The sequence below is a fragment of the Buteo buteo genome, chromosome 23 (assembly GCF_964188355.1).
Source record: "Buteo buteo chromosome 23, bButBut1.hap1.1, whole genome shotgun sequence".
Lineage (NCBI taxonomy): Eukaryota > Metazoa > Chordata > Aves > Accipitriformes > Accipitridae > Buteo > Buteo buteo.
The window spans coordinates 20244103-20267289 of record NC_134193.1 but is presented as its reverse complement, the minus strand read 5'-3'; the positions used below and the strand labels follow the sequence as shown (position 1 = coordinate 20267289).

General features: G+C 55.5%; 1 protein-coding gene across 2 annotated transcripts; it reads left to right on the top strand.

The window, feature by feature from the left end:
• Nucleotides 1–3332: 3332 nt before the first annotated feature.
• Nucleotides 3333–23187, top strand: EGFL7 (EGF like domain multiple 7). Of its 2 annotated transcripts, XM_075055873.1 has the most exons (10): nt 3333–3500; nt 8350–8418; nt 14516–14701; nt 16435–16557; nt 16801–16913; nt 17660–17755; nt 19208–19372; nt 20289–20353; nt 20709–20871; nt 22902–23187. In XM_075055873.1, the coding sequence occupies exons 3-10, from the start codon at nt 14622–14624 to the stop codon at nt 22922–22924; spliced, it is 828 nt and encodes a 275-aa protein (XP_074911974.1). In that variant the 5' UTR covers nt 3333–3500; nt 8350–8418; nt 14516–14621; the 3' UTR covers nt 22925–23187. The 2 variants fall into 2 exon arrangements, with proteins under 2 accessions (XP_074911974.1, XP_074911976.1); XM_075055875.1 differs by lacking the exons at nt 3333–3500; nt 8350–8418 and adding an exon at nt 10656–10748.

The window sequence follows — 23187 nt, the reverse complement described above, 5'->3', positions numbered from 1 at the left end:
AATACAGGAAGAGGGTGGAAACAGCACCCGGGTGGCCTGGATCCCATGCCCCTGCCCGATGGCCAGGGACCATTCCCAGATGCAGTGTGCTCCCCAAGAAGAAGTCATCGCTCAAGGCTTTGGAGTGGCCCAAGCCTGGAAACAGTTGGCATGGTGTTTCTAAATCCGACAAAGGTCTGGGCCAGCTCTGTGGGGGTGCAGCAGCGCTTTACGCTGGCCGAGGCTCTGACCCTGTCCCTCTGCAAGCAGCCTGCGCATCCCTGCCAGGCAGGGCTGGGCTGCCCTCGGCTCAATGCACTGCCAAAACCTGTACAGACTGAAGGCAGAGTTTTTGCCATCTGATTTTGAGTGCTGCTTGGTAATTGACTTTATTATTTAAAGTATCAAATGTTGCTGTGGGACAGCATTTTCCCTGATACTCGCTGGTATGCTGATTAGACCCTGACTGACTGCAACATCACAGTGAATGGCAGCAGGTTAGCAGAGAGCAGCACAAAAAGGCCAGTAAAACAAACCAGGCAGGACTTAGTTTCTCAGGAGTAGCTGAGACTCGGAGGGAAAAGCCACACTTAAGAGAAAAGTTCCTGCAGCAAAACCATGGAGGAAAACCGATCGTAAAACAAACACGGCCTCAAACTTAAAGGGATCAGCATGGGCAGGGGGTATTCAACGGCAGCCACATCAGCTGACGGGAGAGCAGCATGCCACACTAATTGACTAGTGCTAATGAGGAGCTAAAGCCCCCTCCATCCCCCTACTCAATTCACGCCTGACAGGCCCTGAATGCTGCTGAGCCGGGGCAGAGCAACGGAGCGGGCTGCACAGCCTTTGGAAAAGCACGTGTCCCGGCTCAGGGCTGCCTGCCCATCTGCGTGTTCTGCCCGCTACCACCTGCCACCGTGGGCTACCAAAAAGATGACCTTGTGATGGGCTGGGGAGGCTGCCGGGGAGCCTGCGCCTCAGCGTGTGCCAGAAGGGATGCCAGCAGGAGGTTTGGGGATGACGGGGACGTGCAGGCAGAGGCAGGGCTGTGGGCATGGTCACGTATGGGCAGGTGTGCGGCACCAACGCCCTGTGGCTCCCTCCCTCCCTCCCGCACACCGTAACTGAGCCTTGGGCTGATGCCCAGGTTTTCCCCAACACCGACTTCCACAGGAGGCTAGCGGCGGCTCTGCAAGACGAAGCGTCACAATTTCAAATTTAAAAATACCCGTTCATATGGCCCCTGCTGACCGCTTCCCGCTCCAGCAGCTACTACTAAAGACACTAAAGACTGGGTAAACAGGAAACGTTTTCCACACATCCCGTTTCACTCCTGCAGCTCCGCTGCCAAGGCCAGAGCAGCCCCGCTCCGTGCCTGGCTCTGCGTGCGCATGGAGGTGTGGGTGGCTGATGTCCCAGCCATGCACCAGGACCTGCATTCATCCTGGGGCAGAGGATACAGGAGAGATGGCATAGGACCAAGTGGTGGTTGCTGCAACTGGTAAAATTTGGGTCTAGAGTTTTTCCCAAAGTTCATAGGCTTCAGTTTTGTGGGAGGATGCTAGGAGCCTTTGTGAAGGCTCTGTACATTGCAGGATTGAGCCTTTGTGTCTGCTGATGGTGGAGAAAGCTGTCGGCTCTGGACCTGAGTTTCCAGTGTCCAGCCTCTCTGATCTGAAAGGAGCATCCAGTGCTGCCTCTTCTCGCAGGCAGCACGTGCTGTCCGTGCAAGCCCCGTAACTTTCCATAGCAAGCTGCTGCTTAAAACTCAGCTCTGCGCTGAGCACAAAAATGGATGGAGATAGACCCTCCCTACAGGTTAATGTAGCACGCACACACAAACACACATGGCGTTTTGTGCACAACTGAGCACAAACACACACTTGTGCCTAGAAGTGACTCCCCTACACAGATGCACTCCCGTGGAGTCCATCAGCTGGCAATGCTTGCAGCAGGCAGCACACAATATAAAGTCACCTATTGCTGGAGAGAGTGATGGGCGGCAGAAAACAGCCTTTAAGAACACGTCTGCCAAGGAAAACAAGTGGGGTCTTTCTTTAGCCATGCATTTATATAAATAAACACAGGAATATTTTGCAACTCCCAAGGGACTTGCCCAGAGTAATATTTTGCTGAATAAGGGTGGGAGTAATCCTCTGCTCACCGTAAGCCTGCGCACAAGCACTCTGCGCTGCCCAGACCGGGAGGACCCAGGCGTGTGCGGCACGAGCCGGGGACACGGCTCGGCTCCAGGGGAGCCCCAGACGACACGCGTCCCCAGACCCACGCCGTGCGCTCTGCCGAGCCAGGAGGAAAGCATACGTGCTGCCGTGGGCAGCAGCAGGCAGCAACGGCCTGGCAGCCATGGGGCCACTCGCTTGGCAGCCTGATCGTGTCCTCTGTAAGAATCAAGAAATAATTACCACCTTCACAGCGCTCGTGTTCCAAAATACCTCCTTTCCTGCCATAAAGTCTGGATCAAAGTTTCAAATTCCAATTAAAAAGTGTACTATTCCTCCTTTGGCTACCCAGAACCAAGGTCACACATATATTAAATTTGAAATCACGGTGAGCTTGGCACCAGAACAGCCTTGAAAATTACAAAGTTGGGGCAGTTGTTTCCACGCCTCTCTCTGCTGCCCAGTGCTGAAGACGCCATCTTTGCTGGATGACGTCCTGCCGGTTTAGTGGCCCAAACTGCGTGTACCTCGCTCTTTCCCAACGCAGGGACAGTGTGACGGGGGTGAGAAGCCATCCAACAAACTGGCTGACCGCTGTGTTGTAACCCAAATTTCAGGGGCTCACAAATACCCCAGAACCTGCTCCGTTGGTACCTAACGTCAACATGGACCCCTCTTGAGAAGATGGCCGCCAGCCTCGCCACACTTGCCACAGGCTGTGAGGGAGGCCCCAGCGCTGCGGGGTTCCCCACTGGCCCCCCATCCGTCCCCTCCGAGGGGGAATGAGAGGCGGTTGTGGTGGGGGCTGCCAAAATGTGCCCCGTGCCGGTGAGGCAGGAGGGCGGGGGGCCAGCAGCCATCTTAGGCCTGGCGTGAGGTGCAGGCGGGGAGCCCAGGCGGGCGGCCCTCTCCCTCCCCACGTCCCCGGGGACGCGTGGCTGCCTCCTCTCCATTTCGGCACCCCGTGGCCGTCCCCCGGCGGGGCACGGTGTAGGGGTGCCGCCCCGCGGCCCCTCTCCCCCTCTGGGCGCGGGGCGGCCGTGTTTGTTCTCCTCGCGGCGCCCGTTATCAGCGCACAACACACACAGGAAGTCCTGTCTGGGATTGTCCATCCCCGGCCTGATTTATACAGGAAGAAAAGCATAAAAAGCCGCCCTTCCACCTCGGCAGCCACCTCCTGCCTGTGCGCGGCCGGCGGCCGGCCATGCCGGGGGTGCGAGGCGGGTGCCCAGGCCGGCCAGACCCAGGGCGGTCAAGCGGAGATGGCCGCCGGGAGCCATCGGGGAGGACGGCGGCGGGGCTGCTCCGGGCGCAGCGGGGGACGGCGGGGCGCCGCAGGTACCGTACGAGCCGCAGCCGTCGCCGCAGCGGGGACGGGGTGGACGGGGATGGGGTGGATGGGGAGCTGGCGCTGGGAGGAGTGGGATTGTGTCCTCGCCGGGCCAGACCCTGCAAGCTCCGGGTGGGTTTTTGCCCTTGGTCAGGCAGAGATGATGGTGGGATCCTCAGGGGCTGGTTGAACACACAGCACTGGCAAAGGGCTGCGGGAGCAGACGGGTTTTTAAAGCATCCTTCGGCTGCTCCCAGCGAGGCTGGCTCTGCTGTCAGCCACGCACGTGCTGAGCTGAGGAGCGTCTCCAGCGCTGGGTTTGCTCAGAGCGGAGCTCAACCTGCAGCACTATTCTTTTTAATTCACCCCACTGGCACTCAGGCTGTTTTCTAGGAGCGGAGAACTCAGAGGGTAAATTTTACCTCCTGTGCATGTAGAGGAAGGCTGCAAACACTTGCACAAATACCTGCGAGACAGCTGGAAATTCTCAGCAAATCTCCTTTCTTCCCGTAACTCATTCTCTTTTTCCATCTGCCTGCTCTCTGAACACCTCTGATACAACACTACATCGTTCATCCTTCTGCCCGTGCTCCCCCCATCTCCTCTCTGCACAGTACGTGGCGGTGCCGCTCACTCTCGGGGCAGCAGGACCCTGATCCGTGACACCGCGCTGCTCATTTCAGATTGCACCGCAGCAGAGTTTGGCCCCCGGACGCAGGCAGGACGCGGGGCTGGATGTGGCTGCGGGCAGGGACCATCCCTGCTGTCACACAGACCTGAGGCTTGCCCTGGCTAACAGCCGAGCCTGGAGCGTGCCGGTGTGTGCACACCAGGAGCTCAGCAAAGCCTCTCTAATTTATAAGCATGGAGCCGGGTGATTTGCATGGTATCTGTTTTCAGCTACCTGCAGACCCGTGGGTCCCGCCATCCTAATCTGTGGCATTACACAATGCAGGCAGGAGGCTTTCTGTGACGCACCTGGGGTATTTTGGGATAAAAGGCTGGCTGTGGGTAGGAGCAGCTGGGATACCCAGGCACTGGCTGGCTGTGCGGGAATATGGAGCAGGACCACACCAGTGAATGGCTCTCGGTAGAAATAACCAAGCAAACTTTTTCCCAGGGTCTAACATTCATGGAATCAATTCACTGGGCAGAGAATCAAACATAAGAAGAACTAACAAGGCTTTGTCAGTGATAAAATTAAAAGCGGCTTGGGAAGCTCTGCCACTGCTTGGGAAGCTGTGCGAGACAGAAGCCCAGATGCGGTGGCTGGACCCTGAGCCTTCTCGAAAATCCGCCTCTCGTCTGGGTAGCAGCAGAAAACACTGAGTCTGCCCTGTCAGATTTTTAATGTTGTTCCCCGTGACCCAGCATTCATTCTTCCAATTGAGTTAGTCCCCCACTACGCTGTTAAACTACCAGCTCTGAACAAGTTTCCCTAGAGGTAAGGAAGAGAAATTGAATCTGGGCTGCAGGCTCATTTGAGCCATTTCCCAGACTCTACTGCTGCAGATGGGGCTGGCTCTGGGGAGACAGATTTACAAACTGCAACAAATTAGAGTAAACGAACCTGACTCACAGTCACACCAGCAGCAGAAGGGCATGGCGAAACACAAGGGAAGATTTAACTTGATGTTTCAGACCAGGCAGAGAAAGAAAGGGGTCTCTGCAAGCAGAAGAGGATGATCAGAAATGTTATTTCGTTCTCCGTCCTCTCTTCCAAAGTGAATGCTTGGATTCCCGTCCTGCCACTAGCCTGGGAGGTGACTGCAGAGGGGAGCTCCGCTTAGTGCAGGTTTCTGGAGCTGGAGACTTTCTCCTGACAGAGAAGGATAACCAGAGCAAAAAGCAGTCTTGTGAGAGATGCTCTCTCCTGAGCTGCTCACTGGGATGGCTGTGACGAAGGGACTGAGCCGTGCACGCAAATCACAGCGATTCCCATCGCGCTTCCCATGCACTTCTCGGGGAGTGATTCACTGGGAAAACGCAGAGGGGAACGGCGGGGTGGGGGACCATTCCCTGCTGACTAATGCCGCTTTTTGCCAGGGAAATTTCACAGAAAGCCGCGAAATTCAGTTTATTCCTGGGTGAGATGAATCATTTCCCAGCTTTTACACAGCAGCCATTACTGCCTCCTTTAAATGTAAATAAGAACTCATCTGCGTGCCCATAAGAGAAAATAAACCTGGCTACAGGATATTGCCCTGTTCACGCATTTGTTTTTGCACAGCTACAGCTAGGCTGCTATATGTCTCTGTGGTCACATTAAGTTATAACATACCAATCCTGAGACACTTAGTGCTTGTGAAGTCCTTACTCAGGCAAAAAAACCCCAACTTTGTGGGAATCAGATCTCAGTTGTAATATGCATAGCACTGGGCAACTGGTGTCAACAGACTGAGAGCTATGGGCCAAGTACTTTTCTTGGTTTGACCTGCTTTGATCCCACTGACATCAATGGACTCCTCTCAATTTCCGCTGAGATAACTGGTCTTCAGCTGACGCAACCGAGAACAATATGGGACATAATAGAATTGTGGGAGGTTGTTTTTCCTTACAGAACTCTGCAGAACAGGGGCTGCTCCAAAGCCTAAACTTAAGTGTAAAGTTTACAAGCAGCCTTATAAAAAGCCTGAGCCGAAGAGTTTGTCCTAAAGCAGGAAAAGCCATTCCCCCTTTTTTCAGAAGCACCAAAAATTCCTATTGCTTTAGCAAGTGCTTCCAGTTCTGTGCAAGACCCCTGCGGAGGCCAGCGAGAGCCCATTGTACACAGCAGGTATGGGGTCAGCCATGGCTTGTAGCAGCTGAAAAGTTTTGCATCTGTATGTATGTCACTCTTCAGTCTGTCTCCCCATCCATCTATCTCCATCTGCCACTTCAGCACCTCTGGCCCCAGTTTGGGGAAGCGCTCGTGTGCTCGGGCATGTCCCATTTACTGTGATGGGCTGTAAGCACTCCTCTCTTAAGAGAGGGTTCCTGATGTGGAACCTTAGTGCTGATCTCCTATTAATTCTCCTCTGTTAATCATTCCTTTTTCACGCCTACAGAGCCAGAGCAAAGTTGAGTCCCCCCACCCCAGCCCCAGGCACCCTCACACCCTCCGGGCTCACCTACCACCCAGGGGACTGGCTGGAAGCCCAGCACACACCTCCAGCCCTCAATCCACCACGGATGCTCTCAGAGTCATCTCGGATCTGTCTCCACTGCCCAGGCGGGTGCGATGTGCTTGGCAGATCTGCGGGATGGGCTTTAGGAAATGGGGAGGGGGGTGAAAATCTCACCTTTGCAGCCAGCCTGGTGCTCAGCCTGAGACCTGCTCCTGGGCCAGCACTCAGCGTGCCTCGTAGCTCACACTGGTGGTAAAACCAGTGGGAGACAAGGAGATTTCGACACTGTTAAATCTGAGAGGGAGGTTGGGCAGAAACATTTCTTTCTTGGCCTGGAGACAAGCATTAATATTAGATGTCGTGGGAGTACTCTTCTAGTGTGCAAGGAAGAAAGCTTTGGAGGAAACATGTAAAACACCGGTCCAGGGAGGACTTCAAATTCAGACAAACTTGCAGTCAGGAGCCAAAATCCCATACTGCCTTTGTCAGAAGCTCATCACACCGATATTAACAGAGCCAACAGATCTGATCTTCCCCCACTCTGAACTGGCATAACTCCTCTACTTTCAAGGGAACTTTGCCAGGCAGTGTCCTGGGGGATTTCCTCCCTTCATAATGAATATTAGCATATAAGACACTGAACCCTCCCTGAGAGCAGAGGATTAAATGCTCTTTTAATGGGCTATATGCAGTTCTTAAGCAGCTGACATGGGCACTTGCTTGAGCAAAGATTTGACCCAGTAAATGGAACTGAAAAGCAAACATTTTGCAATTAAAATACTTGCAGAATTTTAAAATGCTGAGTGTACTTAGGGAATAATTGCCAACTGGCTGAGAAGGCTTTAATGGAGACCCTGAAAGGCGGCTTGCTTAGTCCTGTACCGGGTGGTGTTGTCCCACAAGGAGCTGAAAGATGAGTGCCGTGAGGGACGCTGGGTGCCAATGAGTCCATCCCCTTTCTCACCATCAAATTTACACTCGGGATCCCAGGGACTTGTGCCAAGGTTGCCTGGGCAGTTAGGGGTCTTTGTCCTTAAATGAGTGTGTGTGTATATACTGAAGATGGCAAAATATGGTGTTGGGGTACAGCAGATGGGATCACAAATCAGTGTAAGGGAACTTGGATACACCCAACTTGGATACACAGTGTCAGTGGTAACGTGGCACCCCATTCTCTTGGGTTCTTGGAAAATCCCAGCCTTGGGCACTGGGGAAACTGCTGGAGGGGATAGCTTGGTGTTCAGCAAAGCCCTGGCACTGCTTTAGGTGGAACCAGAGCTTCTGATCTGCTCAGCCCTTGCTCGTATCCCTGCCTGCTCAACCCCGAAGGGTGCAAAGGCACCGTGGGTCTGCCTGGCCTTTCCCACCCCAGTCACAGCACAGTGACCTACACCGCAAGCTCGTGTGAGCGAGGGGAGGATCAGGACCCATAGGATGCTCCTAAAACACCCGCTGTGCAGCCCGCACTGCACAGCAGGGCAGGGATGGGCCTCCCTGTGCCCCACCACCGGTATCATGGTGTCCGTGTCTCTCCGGCACACCAGCGAGCCTTTGCGGTGCGAGCTCAGTGCCATTGCCACACACGGGTACTCTGTAGCCACGATCCTGCTTTCGTCCTCCACCCTGCTCCGCAAGGACCTTTGGGAGCGTGCAGGGAACGCCACACCGTGTCCATGGGCAAGGGCTGGGTCACTGATTTCTGCCTGCATGACAAGGGGAGTGTAACAGTGGGCTTTTTCTGTTCTGACAGTAAGAAACCAAGGTGCTCCTTAAGGAAAGGATCCCTGCCCAGGACAAATGATGGAGCACCGCGCATAAGGTGAGTGTCTTGGCTGCGAAATGAGATCCTGTGCTTTCAGTATGGTCAGATGGAGAAGCTTTCCATTGGCTTCAAAATGCATTTTGCAATTATTAAACAAGTTGAGTATCAGGCTCTTCATCTCCCCAATACACCAGAATAAACAGTAACACTCTCTGCATAATAAGATAATTACTGTCCCTTCAAGGCTCTTGGGAAAAGTTGCCTGTGCTTCGTGCTTATGAGATTAAGTGAGCTGAAATCATTCCCCAGAGGTAGCCTGGATCCAGACAGAGCGAGCAAACCTGTTTGTGCCATGTGACATGCCATGTAACGCGGCGTTGTGCTTCCACCAGCATCAGCAAGCCTTTCCCTTGCTGCTGGGAGGGATTCTGTCTCCCATGAGCTCCGTCCTCCCTGGCAATGGAGCTCCGTCTTCACCAGCTTGTCCCAGAGCTGATTCCCCTCTGCTCTGCTCCCTTCCCGAGGGAGGATCTCACCAAAGCAGTTTATGCTCCTTTTATGTGGGTCCACCTGAGAGCCCCACACCAGCACATTTAGCACCCATCAGCTGCCCCGGAGGGTGCAGCATGATCTGAGACAGCTCCAGTTCAATCAGCAACCTCAGTGTACCCACGAGGAAATACAGGGGATGGGCCAGTGATCTCAGTTGCTCTTTTGGAGCCATTATTGTTTAACTGGTAAATATTTCTTTTAAATGCCTACATGCTTTCAAAAAAATTGCAAAGCTTAATGGGAACAAATATTCCCAGGGGGTTGTATCCTGCCATTCATTTGCACATCAGACCCCTGCTATCTTTAAGGCTGGTTCTGTGCGCGGGCAGGCGTCTAAGTCATTTTAAAAACAATAAGCCTCTATGCTCTAATTTCCCAGAGAAAAATGTAGACAAAACAAGTGGCATTTTGGCACAAACTGAACTGCAGAATTTGCTTTGATAAATAACCAGGCATTTAACTGGAGAAGCCTGTAGGCAGCTGGGGGATCGGCCTGCCTGATCTGTCCCCGGGCAGGTGTTGGCAAGCCAGCGGAGCTGCACCCTGCGTGGGTCTGTGTGTTGAATTTGGGCGTCTCTCCGGGTCAATCCTCACACTGCTCCACAGCTACGGGGGCGTCTGAGGAATACTTTAAGCATCCTTTAGGGCTCGCTGGAAACCAGCCTCCCCGTCCTGGCGGTTCATCGCCTGCTTCTGCAGGACTTTGCTGTTGTAATGAGCTCAGGGGGATTAACAGGGCACGGTGGGAGGCTATGGACCAGTATGGTGTGTTAGGTCTCTAACCCAGGGAAAGTTGATGTCTCCTCTTACAATTATATGTCCTCTTGGGGAGTGCAGAACCAGCTACAGTATTTTTTAGCAAGGAGAAATAAATTTGCCCTGGCCACTGCACTGGGGATGGGCCATTTCACCTGGGAGTCTGAACACCCCTGGGCGAGGGGCTGGGGGCTACGCTGGGATCTCCTTCTCTTGCCATTAATCCCCTGCCCACCCAGGCGAGCTGGTCTGGGGGGGGGGGGGGGCAGGGACCTTGTGTCCCTGTAGCATGGGGCATGCAGGAACGGGCTGGCGGGGCTGCGGGGCTCAGCCTGCTGTAGGGAGTCTGCAGGTAAAGCTCCAGATCAATGCCAGGGCAGGGATCCCCTGCAATCCCACCACCACCGGGGTCAGGGTGGCAGCGACAACATATGGGGCACAATGCCAGTATGCACCCCCCACCCTGGGCTGGGCTTCTCTGGGAGGGGGGGGTCCTGCCCTGTCCCTGCAGCCTGTCCCTTCATGTCCCCCCAGGACCAGACTTCTCTGGGAGGGGGGTCCCCCCAGGACTAGACTTCTTCAGGGGGTCCTGTCCTGTCTCTACACGTCCCCCCAGGACCAGACTTCCCCGGGGGGGTCCTGCCCCATCCCTGCACGTCCCCCCAGGACCAGACTTCTCTGGGTGGGGGGTCCCCCCAGGACCAGACTTCCCCGGGGGGGTCCTGCCCCGTCCCTGCACGTCCCCCCAGGACCAGACTTCTCTGGGTGGGGGGTCCCCCCAGGACCAGACTTCCCCGGGGGGGTCCTGCCCCATCCCTACACGTCCCCCCGGGGATCCGGGGCACCTCGGCGGGGGGCGCGGGGGGCAGGTGGCGGCTGGCGGGGGCCGGCGGGGCGGGGGCAGGCGGAGGCTCCCGGAGCCCCGGCGCTTCCCCCCCCCCCCCGGCCGGGAGGCTCCGCTTTCCTCCCCGCCGGGAGCTCATTGGGCCGGGGCGGAGGGACCGGCTCGGGCCGGGGGAGGAAATGTGCGCGGGGGGCCGCGGCGCGGCTCCCACTCCGCGGCTCCGGCACCGCCACCGGTGAGTCCCGGCGGGCGCCCGGCACGGCCGGGGAAGGGGCGGGCGAGGGGGGGGGGGGCAGCGGCCGCATCCTCCGGCGGGGAGGGACGGGGACGGGGACGAGGGGGGGGCGGCTGCGGCGGCAGGGTGCGGGCAGTGCCCGGAGCGGCGGGCGGGGCTCCGCCTGCACCGGGGGGGGGGCAATGCCCGGGGGAGCCGGGGGCGGCCTGCCGGGGGACCGGGGTGGGCAGCCCCACGCTCTGCTCCGCGGTGGCCGTGTCGCTGATGATGGTAGCCCTGTCCCTGCTGGTGGTAGCCGTGTCCCTGGTAGCCGTGTCCTTGCTGATGGTAGCCGCGTCCCTGATGATGGTAGCTGCGTCCCTGGTAGCCCTGTCCCTGCTGATGGTAGCCGTGTCCCTGGTAGCCCTGTCCCTGCTGATGGTAGCCCTGTCCTTGCTGACAGTAGCCGTGTCCCTGGTAGCCGTGTTCCTGCTGATGGTAGCCCTCTCCCTGCTGATGGTAGCCGTGTCCCTGGTAGCCCTGTCCCTGCTGATGGTAGCCCTGTCCCTGCTGACAGTAGCCGTGTCCCTGGTAGCCGTGTTCCTGCTGATGGTAGCCCTCTCCCTGCTGATGGTAGCCGTGTCCCTGGTAGCCATGTCCCTGCTGACAGTAGCCGTGTCCCTGGTAGCCGTGTTCCTGCTGATGGTAGCCCTCTCCCTGCTGATGGTAGCCGTGTCCCTGGTAGCCATGTCCCTGCTGATGGTAGCCGTGTCCCTGGTAGCTGTGTCCCTGCTGATGGTAGCTGTGTCCCTGCTGACAGTAGCCGTGTCCCTGGTAGCCGTGTCCCTGCTGATGGTAGCCACATCCCTGCGCCCTGCCCCGCGGTGCTGTACCCCCACAGCCCGCTCCACAGTATCCCCTTCCCTCGTCCCCAAGTCGCGCCCAGGTCCCCTGTGCCTGTGCTCCGCGGTGCCTGCATGCCAGCCTGCGCAGAGAACAGCTGGAGGTGGTTCATAAGGGAAAAATCCATCTCCCTGCTGCTGATGCTGACCCTCTCCAGAAGGGTTAGGCTCTAAGGGCACAGACCAGGTCCAGTGCGCGGTTGGGAGCAGCGGTTTCACCTGCAGAACCAGGCCGGGCTGTTTGAAAAAGAGCAGCTGTCGTGTTCCCCTGAGGGTAGTTGCATCCTTTTGAGGCACTGGATTCTCTTGCACCACTTTGCAGACAGACCCCGATCCCTACTGCTGCCATCAGCTGGAGTTTTAGCCTTGGTTCCATGGGCAGAGCTGGACGAAGCGTGCTCACCCACACGGTGGGTTGTATTTTCCCGTTGGTGGCTGTGGTGGGTTAGGCAAGAGCAGACTCAGGAGAGTAATGAGAACGTTTCTGGCTGGTGGGAGAGGGACCCCCAGACTCAGAGGAGCACATGGCTGGCCGAGGAGACCACTGCCCCTTGAAACAGCAGAAGCTGAGATGCACCCACATAGTTTCACTTGCCAGACCATAGGGCTTCACCCCTTCATCTGACAGACTAGAAAGGCAGTGACAAAAACCTCTTTTTTTTCTTAAGCATGAAAAGATTTTCCTTAAGTTATGTGCTTTAAAAGAGGAGTATTAGAATAGGTAGTGGCAACAGGTTGGAGGATCTTCAGTGGCTTTAAAAAGGCTGATTTTCATAAGCTCATAAAAAAGACAAGTACAGACTATCATATTTTCCACTTTTGAAACTTTTTCTGGTATGAAGCAACCATAATTTTATGACCCAGAGGGATACTCTGACCACTTGAGGTAGGGCAATGCCGCTCCATTTCAAAGCGAAAAAACAAATTGTCTATATTTTAGGCTTGTGCCCTGCATTTCTTGCCTTCCCCACAGGGAAAGCTCCCACAGCGGTCACGAGAATCCTGTGGGAGAATGGAGATGGTTGGCAGAGTCTGACTTACAGACTTCTGGAGAAGCACCGCTAGTCTAGGGATCTGTGATTGTAAGGAAAATATGTGTCCCAGCATAGCCCTGGGAAAAGCCGGTTGGCTGAGCAGTGGGGAGTTAGTACGCCTCTGTACGCTAGTGTCCCTGGGATGTCTCCAGGACTGGGGAGAAAGAAGGTTTCTTCACTATTTTTTTAAAACTTTCCTGCAGGTCAACCAAGATTTGATTTCCTGATGGTGGAGCTACCATATATTAATCATTAGAAGATGAAATTTATTGCTACGTTTGGAGGAAAATGGAGGACTACAGGCTTTACGTCACCAAAATCCTCCTTACATCCTCAAAGCTGGGCTTGTACGGAGGTTAAGATGGGCCCAGGCATCTGCAGCTCCCTCCTGGGCTGCGGCTCCGTGGGAATAGCTCGTACCGCTGTAGGAGCAGGGTGGGCACGTTGCTATCCCTCACTGTCCTGGAGCCAGACCTTCAGCTTCTGCAGTCCCGTTGAATTCAGGGACCAAGTGTTTTATAGCGATATAGTCAATTTGCTGTGACACGAAGCCTCTTATTGCTCAGCCAGGCAGAGCCATGTGCCCCGCTCATGGACTGAGAGGAGTCCCTGGCTGGGTGAGGAGGGGAAGGGGCTGCTCAGCCAGCTGTCTGCCTCACTCAGTGCTATCACTGCATGGAAACATGCACAAGATGTTTGATATTAAGGGGCAGGAAGGCACCAGGCTGGTTTCTCTCCAGATGCGGGTCTGCATCTCTCCATGCCTCAGTTTCTTCACCTGCACAAAGGAAAAGATGTTACTGAGTCCCTTGGAGAAGGGCTTTGAGACCTGCAGCATCTACAGATTTGGGATGGTTATCCCTAACAATTTGGCTCGGAGTTAGGAAATGTCCCAAAGGAGTTTGGGGATGAACCTGCAACTCTCCAGTCCAATCCCACCCCACATCACCTGGGGATTTTAGAAAGTTCATTTGCAGCTTACCATATTTGCAGTTTCAGAAGGATGTTTCGTTTTGTGTTGCCTCCCCATAAAGCTACTCCTTTCTCAAGGTTTAATTGGAAAGACTGATTCTTTCTTTAATTGGCATATATTTAAGGTGGGTTTCTTTATTTCTTCCTGCTTTGACTGCTGCCATCCGGAGGCCAACTGTTTTGTTTAAATTAGATATTGTTTAAATTAGATATCATTATTGACTTCCTTCAGCCTTGTTTCATATTTGTCCTCTGCTAGAAAATCAAAGCCTCTTTATTCGCGACTTGGTTAGTACTGACTCTGCAGACAGTACATATGGCCCTTACAGCTCTTTTCTCTGGCAAGAACTTGTATTTTAAAGAGAAGAAGATCAGATTTCAGTGTGTTATGTGGTGGGAAAATGCAGCTTTACAATTCTGTATGGATTAAGAATTACAGGCCATTGTTTTGCCCATGCTGCCTGGAATTGGCAGCGTATTTCAGAGCCACACAGGTCCCTTCCCTACCACTTGGTCCCCGGCACCGTGAAAGCATCTCCTATGTGCTGGGCCAGGCATCCCCCTGGGGTAAATCACTGCCACGCCGGTGACTGGAGTGGAGCAAAGCTGGTTTATGCCTGGAGGAGCACCCGCCTTGCCAGGGGGTTCACTGGTCCCTCGTGTCCCCTCTTCCCCTGACCTTTGGCACGTCACGCTGCTCTGTTGCCACCAAGTGTGCTCCTGCCCCAGCCCCTTGCGCTGCCCTCGGAGGGTCTCTGCACACCCAGCGCCATCGCTCTTACCATGGGAGTGGGGGCTGGCCCTGTCCCCACAGCTCCATCAGATATCGCCGGATGGGGACAGATGCCACACGTTCACACCGCTCTTCTCTTGGTTGCAGGGTTCCCCGCTGAAGGGTGAGACATGCGGTAGGAGCCAGCGCATCCCACCAAAGAGCGAGACTCGGTCGTGCCGCACAGCCTGGGGCGCAGCGGGAGGGACAGGACATGCGCCGCATCGGCTGCCTCCTCTCGGGATTCCTCTTCATCCTCAGTGTGACCAGCACGGACGGCTTTGCCCGGGCAGGGTAAGCCCCCTTTTTTTGTCTGCATCTCCCGGGTTTGCCCACCTGCACGTCACGGCAAGGCGCATCCTCTCTGGGTGATGAAGAGCCCTGTTCAGCCAGCTGGCTGCATGTGCATAGGCAGCTCGTCGGGCTGGTGAGGAGGCAGGGAAAGGCTTTGCTGAGTCCTCCTGATGCAGCCGGGACTCGGCAGCCCTTCGCTGGTGTTTGTTTGTTTTGTCACTGAAGCAAAAAAACCTCTCAGAGAAAATGCCCTGACTCCATTTAGCTCCATGCAGGGGACACAAAGACACTCTGGGCTTTTTGTCCGGGAGGGTCAAAAGCTGATCAAGCCCTGAGCTGTTCATTAATTATTATTGTCTCTTTCAAGCACATCCTTGCACAAAAATATGCGCACAGTCTTGCTATCACACCAATCGAGCCTTGCAAACAAGCCATTAAAGGAGGATGCAGCCTCCCAGCTCTGAGCGGATGCACCATCCAGGGGACACAGGCATGGAAAGCCCCGGCTGTTGTTGCCTGCTGTGCCCTGTGCTCCCTGGGATGCTGCGGCAGCTGCAATCCGTGGTCCCGCAAGCCCAGGAGCGGCAGCTCCAGAGATTCCCCTTCCCTTTGCGGGAAATGGGTCTGACACGATGCCCTGGATCCCAGCACAGCCTGGGCAGGCACAGCTCAGCTCCCACTGGGTCAGAGGAAGCGCAGAGCTCGGTGCCCCAGTTTCTTCCCCAGCCAAAAGGACCTCAAGCTCAACACCCTCTCCCCAAATACAGCTCACATTTTCTACAAAGTTTGTTTTCACACTGAAATACTCTCCTCTAGCGTTAAACCTATTGCATTCTGGTTGTGACTAAAACCGCAGGCTGAATTCCTCATTTGCACGCACAGGCTGCAGCTATAGCTTTATTCTAAATTTTGCAAAGCAAACAATTGCCATTTAAAACTTGCGTGTTCTATAGCATTAATCAGTGAGGCTGAGAGGAGTTTTCTGGAGTTAATGGAAGCCATCTGATGTCCATGCTAATTCCCAGGCTTTTTATTCTAATTTGTAATTGGGCTGGGAGGCTGAGACAAGTAGACGAGTTCCTCAGTGGAACTGACCTGCTTGGGGTGGAAAATGTTGGAAAAAAGAATTTTTAACCAAGACCACTTTGGCTGTTAACCTTGGGAAAGTTTTTGACTGGATCACAGTTATCTTAGGAAGACTGGAAGGTGACTTTCATCTGGCCTCTACTTTTTTGCGGTGGGCCTGACCCTTCCTGTGAAATCATTAATTTCTTGGTGACCACAGGGACATCCATTTCAGGACTGCGAAAGTCTCAGAAAGGAAAAAGCCACCCAGAAAGTGAGTGATTTTAGTGAAAGGGAGGCGATGAATGGAGGGAGAACTGCTTTGAGTAAATCTTCCCCTAAATCTGGGCCCTGACTGCTCCCCCGGGACAGAGGGACTGTGCTGGGGTGAGTGTACGAGGAGACATCAGCGCCTTCGTGCAGGGGCTGGGGAGGAAGAGCCTGTGCAGCCTGCAGTGGTCAAGCTTTGTGTTGCTGCCCCAAAACAGCTTGAAGTAGCCTCCTGGGTCACTCAGGCAATTAGCCACTGCTGTTTAGATAGCCCTCTGTAGGGAGGGACTGTCAGGCCACGTCCTGGGCTGATGTAAATCAGTGGAGCCCCTTTGCCCCGAAGGGAGAAGCAGTGGGTTGTTTTTCAGCCGGTGTCTGACCCGCTCCCCTCTCCGCAGCCGCAGAGTCTGTGCCGCTGCGCCGCAGAGCCGGACGGCCGCCTACACCGAGTCCCACGTCCAGCCCGTCTACCAGCCCTACCTCACCACCTGCCAGGGCCACCGCCTCTGCAGCACCTACAGGTGAGGGCAGCCGCCTGCACCACCGACCTGGTCCCTGAGAGGGAGCTGGATCCGTCCCAGCGAGGTGGTGACCCATGTGGGCTGCTGAAGGGGGGAGTCCTGCCTTGATCCCTAGAGAAGGGGCTTCCAGCCCCTGGGCAGGGGGTGCCAGCACAGGGGACCTGACCCACTGACGTGGGAATGGGATGGGGGGCTTGGAGCAGATGCTCAGTCACCCAGCTCAGCCCCATCCTTGCATTGCAGGACCATCTACAGGGTTGCCTACCGGCAGGCGTACAAGCAGCTGCCCCAGCCCGTGCCCTCGTGTTGTCCCGGCTGGAGCAGAGCTAACAGCCACACACTCAGCTGCGACAGAGGTAAAAGGCTGCTGTGCCAACCCGGTGCCAACGCTCGCCCTTCCTCCAGACCCCATCGCCTGGGTAGCTCAGGTCCCTGGACGAGGCCCCAGCAGCCAGCTCTCTCATTTAGCAGCACTCTGCCTGTCAGGCGGATTCTCCCTGTAGGAAAGCATTTAAATTTTCGGCATCACAACAAATGTGGTTCAATTTCTGATTAATTCCCAGGCTTTCTCTGCTGCCTCGCAGGCCTTTTTCCTTTGGGATCGCCTATTAACTTTATAGTTACCAGAGGATAAATAAAACGAGTAAGTCCTTTCCATATAAATCAGCAGTAATAGAAGAGAAATGCTTTCAGGAGGCAATCATGATGTACAGCACAAAACAAATGCAAACCACATCAGCAGCTAGTCCATCCCCAGATGGGCTCAGAGCGCAGCACCAAGGGCTTCCCAGTGCCTGCTGCTGCCCGTCAGCCCTCCTCCCTGCCGCCTGTGCTGGCTGCAGGCGCCTCGGCCTCTTTCCAGGCTGCAAAACCAAGGTCCTGTTCATCCCACCCATCCTGTGCCCTGTGCACCCCAGTCAGCTCAACTCCACTGCTCCGGGGCTGGGGCAAAGCATCCTGACCCTGGGCTGGTGCTGGTGTGTGTTTTGCTGTGTGTGTGTGTGCACTGTGTGTGTGTCTACACATACCCACGGTGGCAGGGGAGGAAGCTCAGGGCCCCCAGAGCTGCCCGGTGATGCTGTGCCCATGTTTTGTCTTGCAGCTCTCTGCTGGGTGCCGTGCCAGAATGGTGGGAGCTGCACCTTCCCCGGCAGATGCGCCTGCCCGCCTGGCTGGACGGGGCGAGCCTGCCAGACAGGTATGAGCTGTGCCGCTCCCCTCCAGGCTCCCTGAATTGGGCCTGCCCCATTGCTGCCAGGAGAACTTCTCTGGGGAGCCTCAGAGTTGCCATGGGGCTCTGGAGGTCTTCTGCCCATAGACTGAATCCTTGGTGGGGGACGGGGACCAGCACCATGGCTCCTCACCAGGCCTTGGCACATGCTTGGTGCTACTCAGACCACAGAGGGAAACCAGTGTGTTACGCCTCCACACGCACACCCACACGCACACCTACACGTATTGCTCCAGGGCAGCGCTGCCCGATGGTCTGGCCAGGAAAGGATGGGAAGCTTGGCTCCCAGGGGAGCTCTGACCTCTCTTTGGCTGCCTCAGTGCTCCCAGCCCTCATGTGCAGCCCTGGCATCCACATTTTCTCTCTGCTGCTGCTCCGCGCTAGGTCAGTGCGAGCAGAGGCTGTACTCTGCCATGACTGTGCAGCAAGTGAAAGGCTTTCTGCAGAGCAGCAGTTTTACACTTGTGGGGTTGGCCTGAGATTGTGTGTTTGTAATGACCCATCTCCCAGGCTTTGCAAATTCTCGCTGTAAAGACACCCATTTACTGCAGAGACTAAATCTGTGAACTGAAAATATCTGGGGGTGGAGGGGAAGCCTGGCGATCTCCAGGCACAGAGCTCCTCTCCAGCATGAGCGCAGCCCGGTGCTCCTCACCGGAGCACAGGGAAATCAGGCAGCATGGTGCACACCAGCGTGGTGCAAGCCCCTGCCACAGCATTTCCCAGCTTTTCGCCCTCCTGTAAAGCAGAGGAGGAGCATGTGGCATTGACCCATGCTGGGCCAGGCAGAGCTGAGCACATCGCTGACAGCTCCGGCTCCAGTGCAGGGGGGAAAGGATTTTCCCACTGCCTAAAACAGATTCGCCCGGGCGTGGGAAGCGGTTCAGCTCATTTTGCTTTGTGGGAACAGCTTTAATAACTCCCCCGTGTGAGGAGAGGTTACTGGGTTTTGTACACACTTGAAAGGCTGATAGCTCCTCGCCACGGCTGGCTGGAACCAAAACCCCGGCCATAAATCCAGGATGAGAGCTGAGCACTGCCTGCGCCTGCCCAGCTAGAGCTGGGACATTTCTGACCACAGCTTTTGTTTCTGGCTCTTTTGTGGGGGGAGCCGGTGGAGGTGGGGAGGCCAGATCCCCCTCGGGGTTAGCCCAGGTTTACTCCAGCTGGGTGCAAGAGGAGATGCTGTCCCAGGCATCGGCGGGTCTTGTACTCACACCCTGCAGTGCTGAGAGCACCCAGAGCTGTCCCCAGCACAAATGTCAGCTTGGTCCGGGGTCCCATTGCATCCCCACCCTGCGTGAGCCCACGCGGCTCTAGCAGGGGCAGCGGGACCCCTGCTCGCCTGGCTGAGCCATCCGCGCCTCTCGGCACCTCCTCACCGCCCCTGCCCTCGCTGAGCCGTACCTGTGGTTTCAGACGTGGACGAGTGTGCCGGCCAGAGCCACGGCTGCGGTCAGCTCTGCATCAACACGGCTGGGAGCTACCGCTGCGCCTGCCGGGATGGCTTCAGACTCGCTGCCGACGACAAGGTGTGCCAGCCCCTGGTGCCAGCGCCCGAGCCAGAAACCTTCAGCCAAGCAGGTAACCTGTCCCTGCCCTGTTGCAGGACAGCCCTGGCTGCTCAGGGCCTTCGATGAAAGCTGGGATTAACACTCAGCATCACAGGGTGGCAGGAGCAGGAGTGGCAAAAGACAGGAGAGAGGACGCCAGCCAAACCCCCTCAGCTTTATTCTCAGTGACCCAGGAGTCCCTCTACCTCCCAAACAACCTCCTCTGTGCACAAGTCCAGCCACTGCTCCATCTGCAAGGGTGACAGAGCCTGGCCGTGGCATGCGGTGTCTGGGATGTGGCTGTTCTCTCCATCATCATCATCCTTCCCACAGGGCAAGTCCGGAGCCATGAGGAGCGGCGGGCGCCGCTGGTGACGGCCCATTATTACTTTTGGTACGCGCTGTGACACTTCAAACTCGTACCGTGAGTAATAATGCGCTGTGGCCAGCACAGGCATCACGCAGTAAACACCTGGGAGAGCAGGGCACCATCTGCACGTGCCCCGCAAGCCACCTGCCTTTATCCCCTGTCCAGGGCCCTCAGCAGGGACAAGCCTTCATGCCCACCCTGGGACAGGGCAGACCCGGGTGCTAGCCACTCTGACAACACAGGCACGAAAGGCCAGGCTTCACCAGACGTCTTATCCTTTAAGCATCACCCCACTCCCTGAAAAATTCCCCACTTCGTTGCAGGTACTCCAGCAGGAAGGAGAGGCTTGTGCGCGTTAGCAGCAGGACTAGGTGTCAGTGCTTGCAGCAGGCGTTGGATCCCATTGATGCTCTGGGGGCTGGTCCCAGCAGGACAGACCCTGGGGGTTCACTAGGAGAGGAATGGAAAGCAGCAGAGCTTGGCCTGAGCCCTGCAACAATGTCTCTCCCCAGCACCTTCCACTTCACCTCAGGCAATGGGCTTTCACCCACTGACCTTCTCTTGGTCACTTTTTCAGGTCCCCCCAGTGAAATGAAGGAAGAAATGAAAGACCTGAAGAGCAGAGTGGAAGCGCTGGAGCAGGTGAGCTTTCAGCACCCACCTCTGTCCTGCCCTCACTGCCCTGTTGCAGCTCGAGGCTGCTCTCAGCCAGCTCCCACCCTGGGCTGTTTGCAGCCAGGGTTTCCCTCCGCCCCAGCTCTATTTTTAACGTCATGCTGGCCTCACGCCGCAGCGATCCCAGCTGTGCTCCACGCTGCCGGCAGCACCCACGCAGCAGCTCTTCCAGCCCAGCGGCCCTTTGAATGCAACCAAAGCCCCGCAAGCCGGCTGGCGTGCGGCCCCGGTGGGGTGCACCCCGGCAGGCAGCATGCTATGTCCCACCGGGTGATCCTCCTGGCTGGGGAGGACACGCTTACGGCTCTTCTTCTCCCTGCAGAAACTCCAGTTGGTGCTGGCCCCCTTCCACAACCTCATGCCATCTGCGCCGGAGGATGTCGGCGCAGACCCCATCAGCCGGCTGTCCCACTCCCTCCAGCAACTGGACAGAATCGACTCCCTGAGCGAGCAGATCTCTTTCCTTGAGGAGCGGCTGGAGACATGTAAGTGCCTGGAAAAAGCAGGGTTGAAGTATTTCACTCCACTCACACTGGCCACGGTGAGCAGATGCAGGCCAACGAGATCAGTAACACATAAACCACTATTAATCTCTATCTCCCTCAAACTCAGCAGCCTGTAATTAATAAAAGATGAACACAAACAGCCCATTAGCTTCATTTCAAAGCTGTTTCTATGGCTGCGCCATCTGACTGTCCTTGTAGCAGCCAAATCATAAGATCGGCACATGGAAATGTGGCTCTGGGGCAGAATCAGAGGGAGCCCACTATGAGCAGTGGGTCATGTCTCGCAATCTGCACCCTCGCCGGCTGTGTTCCCTTCCTGTACCATTATAACTTAGTCCGTAGAAAAGAAACCCTAACTCTTACGAAATTAACAGCCCAAAAAGTCAATCAGGAAAGTGCAGGGACCATGCAGAAGTTGGCAGATTTACGAGCCTGGGAAGTTTTAGGCATTTCTTTTTGAAGTCTACAGACCAGTCCCTTGCCAAGCAGTGGACCAGAGAGGGTCTCTTAAGTAGCAAACATCTGAAGAAGAGACACTGGTGAGAGCTCTCGTGTGAAATGGCTGAAGGTGGGGGAGGTCCTGCCTGGCACGCTCCCCCACAGCACGGCAGAGCAGGGCAGCATCTCCTCGGGTCCCTGAGGTATGTGCAGAGCTCTCCCTGGAGCACTGCAGCTTGACTCGGAGCAGAGCACAAACCATATGAACACTTTATTTGATAGGCAGCTCTTTTTCCCATTAAATAATTCCAGTCAAACACACCCAGAAACTAGGCATGGCTGGGACGGCTCAGGAGGTGGTGTGCAGCGGCAGCCTGGTGGTCATGGCAGAGGGGTGAGGATGCTTGGAAAGACTTAAGGGGAAACTGTGTTTCAGGGCATATCCAGTCCCAGTTCACTGCTTGCAGTAATGGCTTAGATATAAAAGACTTCAAAGAACTTGTTTGAAAACTAAGTAGCTGCAAATAGACACTTAAAAAACATCTCAGAAAGGGGTAATCATCATGAGTGTTCCAGCAGAACGAGTTTCCTAGTACTGCCCTATACATATTATTAGTGACAGCACTGAGGAATGTGAGCAGTATCACAAGGTAACACGGATTTATTCCAAGGGATGACTCCAAAGTCCTGAAATTAACTTCTGCCAAGCCCGTTCCAGCAAGCAAAACTTGTTTTTGTCCCTCTCATGGTCCTGAAAGTCCCTGGAGGACTCAAGACTGTCCTTTCATACTCCAGCAAGCACTGGGGCTTGAAGGGCATCCCATGGAGAGTAAAGCAGACATCCATTTTCTGTGCCTTGTGAAGCATTTTACAACTGAATGCTAAGATACAACTGCACCCTCCAATTATCTGCCCAGTGGGGATGTGTGCAAGGACTAAAAATAATTTTCTTTTCTTTAAACCACCAGTGAAGGCATAAGACCGGATCTTTCTAAGCCATAACCATTTTAGCCCCTCTAAGTCTGAATTACCCCCAATTCAGCACAGACTGTCAATGCTTGGCTGTGACACAGCCAGTTAACAGCAAGACAGACCCACAACTGCCTGTGGCTGTGCCACAGCCACCCCGTGTGGTCCCTTCCCCACCCCAGGAGCTCCCTGGGCGCTGGGGACTTTGGTGACCAGCAGCACCTGCTTCTGATTACTGTCACACAGAGCCACCGGCTGCATCCGTGGCAGGGACAGGCTGGTCCCAGCCTCCCGTCCTGGGGCAGCCAGTGGTATTGTCACTGGCTTTGCCCCCCACCTCCAGCCTTGGGATACTTTGCACAGGACTTCCCAGGCCCAGGCAAGGCTGGTGAGGACTGCAGCATGCCAGGGAGGTGAGAATGACGCTCCCAAATGTGGCAGGACAGAGCCAGCCTGGGGTTGCTTGGCAAAGGGAAAGCATCAAGTGTGGGTGACACTCACAGAGGTTGAGGTCAACCTCATCCTTCTCAGGGAAGGAGACAAAGCAAACCCAAGCTAACAATATTACTGGATTGTTGGGGGTTTTTTTTCTGTCTTCCCAGGTTCCTGCAAGAATGAACTCTAGCCGAGCACCCAAGGAACTGGAGCATGATGCATGCATCCGCAGCTCTTCTCTCACTCTCCAGCCTCAGGCTGGGGCTGAAGCCACATCGTCTACAGGAAGGCACAGGGTAGCAGGAGAAGGCTGGTTTCCCATCAGCATCTCCATCATTTTCTCTTCCAACTCACCTTATCAAAGGTCACGCAGTTACTTTCAAACTGGACTCTGAGCCCTCAGCATCTCAGCCCCTTCCTGATGGAGAGGCAGAAAATAAATGCCTTACCTCG